The 8,160-nt window shown below is 35.3% G+C and overlaps 1 protein-coding gene across 1 annotated transcript in view; it reads right to left on the bottom strand.

The window, feature by feature from the left end:
- Positions 1-3,585, bottom strand: part of LOC144005815 (ubiquitin carboxyl-terminal hydrolase 2-like) — a 13,953-nt gene extending 10,368 nt beyond the window's left edge. The window contains exon 1 of the mRNA XM_077504183.1: positions 3,190-3,585. Within this exon, the coding sequence (XP_077360309.1) occupies positions 3,190-3,342 (153 nt within the window). The 5' untranslated portion in view covers positions 3,343-3,585. The remainder of the gene's footprint in view (positions 1-3,189) is intronic.
- Between the last annotated feature and the right edge of the window lie 4,575 nt (positions 3,586-8,160).

Below are 8,160 nucleotides of genomic sequence, written 5' to 3'. Positions count from 1 at the left end.
TTAAAATAAGTCACACCGTCTGGGACAGAAGCGAAAGCGATAACTTTCATTGCTAATGGATAATCACATGCTTACTTGCAACACACTTACATCCAAGCAGACAGATGTTATTTTAAGATAATGCAGCGTTGCACTATTGCGCTTTGCCCACTTCTTAGTAGTGCAACGTTATTTTTGTAACCGGATAGGGAACAATCCCAAATAAAGAGAGGAAGCGAGAGAATTGTCAGAGCATCTTTGCCAGTTTGTAACTGACAACTCTGCTCTCCTCGCTGCGAGTAAAAACCAAAAGTTTTGCCTTCTCATCCTTGTTTCTGTGTGTTCAATATGTTTTTTTGCGTAAACCTAACAATAGCGTTCTTCATTCATAAATATTCGACATAACTTCATGTAACTCAACGTATGTGACAGTATGCCAACATCTCCTGGCATGAAATTAATCTATAAACTACTGAACTGTATGGAATGCTTAAAGAAGATAAGTTTGTGAATGTCAAAAACGAGTTTTAAGAAGCAAAATAAAAAACAAATTACCACAACCCGCCATTTTGGTTGTTTACTTTCAACACTTTCAGGTTGGAACTGGGAAAAACCAACTCGGATATGTCCGACTTCCGACCATCCTCGAATGCAGCATTAGAGTCAGCTGTGTTGAAAGATAGAAACATCAAAAACGGGGTTCACCAATTCTGGTCCTAGAGGTCCGAAGTCCTGCAGGTTTTAGATGTTTCTGCCCACTAGCTCATCAGCGTGTCTGATAATGATCCTATTTTGTTTTGGACCAGTCCTTACATTCTGCAATGAACTTGAGTATTTTTGGGTAAAATTTCCCTTCATCGCCTGCAGGAATAGTTTGGCAGTTCGTATTTGCGTGGAACTAAAACAATTTGGACTGAGTTGAAGAGTTTCATTTCGACAAAAACAGCCTTTTGCCTACATCTTGTCACATCAATAGGCAATTATAAATCCTTTCAGGCAAGGCTTCAATTATATTCTCATAGATTTTTGGCCTCGATACAGATCCCGCGTAATAGCAGCGAGTCACTCACTTGAGGCTTTCCACTATCTGCAATTTTAACACATTTTTAGTGGAAATGCAAACCCAGTCCAATTGTCCAGCATGGAAATGTAGCCGGTCACGCTGTCTGTAGTAGCCAAGTTCCGCATGCTTGATCTGGGTACACGCTGACCCGTCGCCCGTGACATCACCAAAAACACGGGATGGGGGATCATCCAGGAACATGGAGCGGTGTCAAGTTGCATCACATTTCGACTTTGCCAACTTAATACTCAGCAACACAAGCTATTTATTTTTCTGTTTGCCTTGTTTTATCATATATATATATATATATATATATATATATGTAAGATTTATATGAAAATGTATGATTTATTTATCTGAAACTTCAGTCTTATAGAGGTTGTAATCTGTTTCATGTTTGAACAGCATTAAAATAAAATATTAAGGCTTAATGTTCCATTCATATAACATTCTTCCATGCTCAAGGTGTGAATCCCCCCCCCCCCAAAAAAAAAAATCGATTCTGCCGATTATTGAATCGATTCGAGAATCGCGCGATGTAGTATCGCGGTATATCGCCGAATAGATTTTTTTAACACCCCTAATATATATATATATATATATATATATATATATATATATATATATATATATATATATATATATATATATATATATATTAAACAAGTGTGGCTGATAAGATTAGTTCGCACTTGGTATCGGGTGTTATCAGGTCATGTTATGAATCGTTGTTTTCTTGGCTGTTACGTAGTGAAGATACGGGACATTCTGTTCCAATTCTTCTCCACCAGATGGTCACCGGCTCGGACCGCTCAGCAGGCGCCCGCTTGAAATGACCCCTAATCCCAACCGAAAAAAGGGAAAACCTAAGGGCGTGTTGCATTCAGGTGACACCATGAACATTTTGTACTTGTTGGCAAAGCACAGCACGAGGTTGTGTGTAGGGAGTGTCGTATAGCAACTAGTACGTAAAGGCCGCTCAAGGCCGTGTCAACATGGGACTGGATAAACAAACAAACTGCACAGCTTGACTTACAAATGAGCTGTTTAATGTTGGTTAACTTTTCATGTGCGGGCATATTAGCAACAAAGATATGGTGGCCACAACAACAATATTACGTGGTGTACGCGGCTGCTTGTTTATTAGCTAGCTTATAAGCAAACTTAGCTTGTAGCAAACGTGTGTGACGTCATGCATGCTGAGATCACGTCTCTGATCAACTGCTGAAAGGAGGCTGATTCTGTCCTCTTTCATCTAAAAACTGCTTCAAACATCAAACATCAAAGCGTGGGGATGGAAGAATGTTGATTTGTTGTGATTGTATTGTATCAGTGTTAATGTTTTATGTTATGTTTGTTTTTTTTGTCTTTCTGTAAAGCGCTTTGTGACAGTTCAGGCTGTTTGAAAGCGCTATGTAAATAAACTTGAGTTGAGTTGAGTTGAGTTGAGTCTGCAGGGATAGTTTGGTAGTTCGTATTTGGTATTTGGGTGGAAGTAAAACAACTTGGAGTGAGTTGAGGAGTTTCATTTCGACAAAAACAGCCATTTGTCTACATCTTGTCATTTGTCATCATTTCCCATTTTATATCCTTAGTTTTAAGGTCTTCTTTAATTTAATAATTGATACATCGGTCGATTATTTTGGTGATTCATCGATTATTCATTTATTTATTTTTAATTTCCACCCTTTATTGAAAGACTGTAAATTATGTCAAATTGACACATTTATATTTATAGTAAAAGAGGGAAATAAGTAGTTTTTTTGGTTAGCAGTTTGACAGCATAAAAGTGTCATATAAAGACAAAATAAGCATGTAAAAACAGCTTAGTGTACAAATTTGTTTTTGTTTATGCACCTATAGCATTTTAGTTAGCTAGTGTTAAGAAGCTATTAGGAGTTTCAAAATTGTTTTACTTTAAAACAATGCTAAGTTGATGCTTGTTAAGTCATATTAGGATGCAGTCAACGTTTGATAACCAAGAGGTTACAAAACCAACGGCATTTTCATTTTTTCACATTATTATGCAACAAAGAGTAATGATAAAAAACAATGCAGGAAAAAAAAAATGCACACTTTCGTTAGTAACGCTAACAAAATGGTCTACTCTATTTTACTTATTTTTTTTGTTCCAATGTTGCGCTCACCTTGGCCTGGTTGATGATGAGACCCATGAAGGTGGACATGAGCTTGGAGCGGGACAAGGACGGAGCACGGCGGACGTTGGACTTGGCCGCCGGGAGAGCGGCGGCCGGCTCCTCGGTTGCCGTCACCGTGTACGAGTATCGCGGGGATGGCATGCTGCTTGTCTTGACAAGTCGCCGGCTGCAACGCTCCAAAAACAAACAAACAAAAACAAACAAAAACAACAACGAAAAAGCCAAAGTCCGGGGATTTTAAAAGGTACGTTCAAGACGGAGGAGAGGGCAGTGTAGTGAGGAGGCAGCCGTGTCCTGTGAGGGTCGTTGTGTAAAAGAGCCCAGCAGGAGACTTAACGGCCGAGTATCTTGCGAGTGCGTCGTTTTTACTGCGGACGTGAACGCCTCCTCCTCCTGCTCCTCCTCTCCTGACCAGACCACCGCGCATGCTACCTTCAGGGGTCGTAGGAAAAGTGAGTTTATCTAATAATGTCTCGTCCTTTTTTAGGGTAATTTTTGTCATTGTTATAATTTGTTATTACAAAATAATCATAACAAAAAGTGTGCACTGCTATGACGCTCAAAATATGTATTAAAAATAGTATTTTACTAAACTATTGCCACACTCAAAACAAAAAGAGCAGTACTTGAATGCCGCACGTTTTTCATCTCTTTCATGTCTTCATTTATTTTTTTTTTTTGTAATTTTCAAAAACATCACAGACACAGCCACAAACCAAAAAAACAAAAAAACAACAAAAACCTTTTTCCCTATAAAAAAAGTAGCTGATGTAATGTAGTGATTGTATTATGACTTAATTCTTGAAAACATAAAAAAAATAAAAAAATAAAATAAAATAAAAAACAGGAAAAATACATTTGGAGATACACAGTTTTTGTCAGAACGTTTATATATGAAAACTGCTTTGGAATCCATACAAAGCAGACCCGAGTCATAAAATGAACTACCATAAATGTCAGTGGGAGCTCTTACATAACAATGTGATGGTTGACATAACAGCCGCATATATTAGACTTGATGAGTTTTCAGTTATTGTTTTGCCACAAAAATAAGTTAACAAAAGTCAAATGAAGTCAAACTTTAGAAGACACCTGATTGGCACAACATGGAATGAAAACAGGAAGCTATTTGGATCTGAAGCATAGCAACCACGAGCAAAAAAAAAAAAAAAAAATGTATGTAAATAAAAAGCTTATCAGTTTTTACTTTTTTGAAACTTCAGCGTCTCTCTCGTATGCAGCTTGTGACCTTCAGCTTGGGAGATCTTGCAAATGTTTTTCTTCTTGTGTGTGAACAAGTGAATGAGTGAGAGAGCCCGATATCAATCTTGATAGCTGAAAATATTCTTTTCATATTGGCTGAAAGGAGTTAGAACTGTTGTGAAGCCCTATACAGTATCAATAAGGTTGAGTTGAGTCACAACATAAATTGCTAAAGTGGGCAGATAAACGTACGCAAATTGTAAAGTTTGATCAACTGCCAGTTTGAATTTTGAGTTGGAGTTGCCAAATTGCATGAGCAAGCCAACAACAGCGATACGCAATGCTGTGAGAATAAAGTTGTAATATTCTTGGGAAAATATTTGCAATGTGGCGAGAATAAAGTTATAAATTTGATTGCAACGCTCTAATAGAGCCGTAATGCTACATGGAAAACAAACAAACAAAAAAGTCATAACTTTATGAGGAAAAAAAAAATCAGTTCTGAAAGGAAATTTCTAATGTTGAGATATTGGTATGAGAAAGTTATTTTACTAAAGGAATATATATATATATATATATATATATATATATATATATATATATATATATATATATATATATATATATTGTGAAAACAAAAAAACATACAAACCGTATTTATTACCTGAAAAAGTCATAATATTTTGCGAACAAATGGTAGTATTGTGTACTTGTTAGGGATGTAATGATAACGGCAATGTCGTGATGTTGCGATATTAAAACTGCCACAATATATCGTCGGCGTCATGTCACGATATTAAAAGACGCACATCTGTAAAAAAAAAAAGTCGAGTTGAATTCCATTTGTGCAGTTCTAGCACCCTCTGGTGTTTTTTTTTTTTTTTTTTAAGTGCAATTTAATTTTCACGACGCATGTTTTGGCCCTTCTATGCATATAAACTGAGTCAATATGTAGAGGAACTCAATGTGTGCTTGCATTAGCAAGTAAGTGCCTCGATAAGTGTTATTAGAAATTGTAGGTTGTTTATCAGCATTGCTGTCATGTATAAAAGCACAATATTGTCTTTTTTTGTTTAGTATGAGCTTTTTTTTTTCTTTTTTTTTTTACAATATTGTGACCTTTTTTGTATCACCAACCTCCCCACAATATTGTGATAATTATTGTATCGTGACCTTCATATTGTGATAATATCGTATCGTGATATGGATATCTCAATATGACCAAAAAAATTGCAAATTTTCAATTTTTAAAGTAGTAATGTTTGGAATATAAAGAGATATAATGTGGAAAAAAATAGGGATGTATGTTATGCTAATATTACAAAAAGCTAACTTGTAATATGAGAAAAAAAAAATGAAATACACAAATAGTCACACACAAAGTAAGCGAAAGGCATTCCTCGACACGCACGCGCGACAATGTTATGCAACCACGCATACATAACCAGCTCAACATAAACCAACAAAGGTCAGTCCTTGAGTGCAGTGTTGGCACGATCATGTTTTGAGTGTTTTATTTTTATTAACTTGTGAGCAAGGCAAGTCCAGACAACACCCCACCCCCACCCCCACCCAAACACGGACACGCCCTCCTCCATACCATACGTTAGTTAGCAGAAAACAATTTGACTGAGAATTGAGGCACTAATTCAAGTCAAGCCAAAACAATGATTGATGTGTTGAAGAATTTTACACTGTTCCACTTATTTTGCCATTGTGACAGTACAATAGAAATTGGAGTACAGTCATCAAATAGGTTTGTGAAGAGTTCATTTTTGTGACTACCAAATTGAGGAGCAGCATTTGATTAGGTTACCACCAGAAAAATGTCAAGAAAAATATGTGGCCAACGTCGCGGCAAAGTTGCGCGAGCTAGCCTACAACTAGCGTACCGCTAGGGGTGGGCGATATGACCAAAAATAAAAAAAATACAATTCCGATTTTCTTAGTCATTCAGGACGATTACGATTTTAATGTAATAAACCTCATCAAACAATTATTTAAAGGTTTCATTTATTCAAAATTAATTTGTGGGCAAAACATTAAGACAGAAATAATACTGAGTCTAAATCTGTTTGAACATACAACTCACAATTAGTGCTGTGCAATCGATCGAAATCCAATAACAATTTCAACTAGACTAAGTGCAATTTCTGGAGAAATTGCGTGGGAATGCTGAAAGCACATTGAGAGATAAATTATGAAATTATAACCTTCTGGTTACTGGACAATGCACTTTACCAACTGTGCCACCGAGCAATATCAGACACCTGGTAATGATAATAAGTTATATGTATGGAAGTTGGGCTTGGAAAGTGATATTTATAAAAAGTTCAATGACTGTCCTATTGAAAATGAATGGGAAAAGTTTATTTGAAACGTCAAATTGTGCAAATACTATAAGTAAGTTGGAATCAGACGATATATACCCCGGGAGGCGTGAATCTTAAGCTTTTTAAGTTGGAATTTGAACAATGTAAATTGGAAGTATTATGTGTTGAGTTGTTACGCGGCAAAAAAGCGTGGAGAATAAGAATCACAATAACACGTGTGGGAATGATTACATTCCACAATTACAAAATTGGCATAATCGTAAACAAAAATAGAAGATTTGTATTGTTTAAATTCATATATTTGCTCCTTTTTTACTTTAAAATGACTAATTTAAATAAATATTGTTTGCTCCAAAAGAAATTTATCGTACTTATATAGTATAGTACTAAAATACAAAATAATAATAATAATAAAAAAAAATTAAAAAAATTGTTTGAATAATCGTAATTTCAATTATTACCAAAATAATTGGGATTATTATTTTCCCATAATTGAGCAGCCCTACTCACAATAACATCTGGATGTAACAGAACATGAGAACAACACCGTTTAATAATCAGGAAGACAAAATTCGATTTCATGATTTAGCAAATTTCCCATGATTCGAATTCTCAAAATGACGTTAAATTGAATTCATTCGATTTATTGCCCAGCCCTACGTACCGCTATATGTCATCACATCGTCAATTTAAAATAGTTTAAATAAAGTTACAACATTCTGAGTCATCATATAATAAAAATAATAAAACAAACAAACAAAAAAAAAAGATAGAAATTACTAGGGGTGTTAAAAAAAAAATCCATTCGGCAATATATCGCGATACTACATCGCGCAAATCTCGAATCGATTCAATAGGCGGCCGAATCGATTTTTAAACTTCCATTTTCAATGGAAAAATATTCAACAAAACGTCTTACTTCAGGTTAGGGTTCACACCTTAAGCATAGAAGATGTTATTTTAATGGAACATTAAGCCTTAATATTTTATTTCAATGCTGTTGAACATGAAAAAGATTACAACCTGTATAAGACTGAAGTTTCAGATAAATAAATACATTTTCATACAAATCTTAGACTGTACAAGTTTACTGATTAGTATTTTATAAATTTGAATTAAAAAAAATCGCAACAATCGACTTGTAAATTCGTACCGGGATTAATCGGCATCGAATCGAATCGTGACCTGTGAATCGTGATACGAATCGAATCGTCAGATACTAGGCAATTCACACCCCTAGAAATTACAATGGAGAAACATTCGGAATGTTACGCAAAGAAAAATGTGACATAATGATTATGTATGCGAAGAAAGTCGTAAAATTACAAGGCGAAACTTCTGGGAATGTGAGGTCCACTGTAACTAATAAAAGATCTGGAAAATGGCAAAATATGAATTTTTTTTACGGGGGTCGAACTTTTTT

The sequence above is a fragment of the Festucalex cinctus genome, chromosome 18 (assembly GCF_051991245.1).
Source record: "Festucalex cinctus isolate MCC-2025b chromosome 18, RoL_Fcin_1.0, whole genome shotgun sequence".
Lineage (NCBI taxonomy): Eukaryota > Metazoa > Chordata > Actinopteri > Syngnathiformes > Syngnathidae > Festucalex > Festucalex cinctus.
The sequence above is the reverse complement of the archived record's forward strand: the minus strand, read 5'-3'. Positions and strand labels throughout refer to the sequence as shown.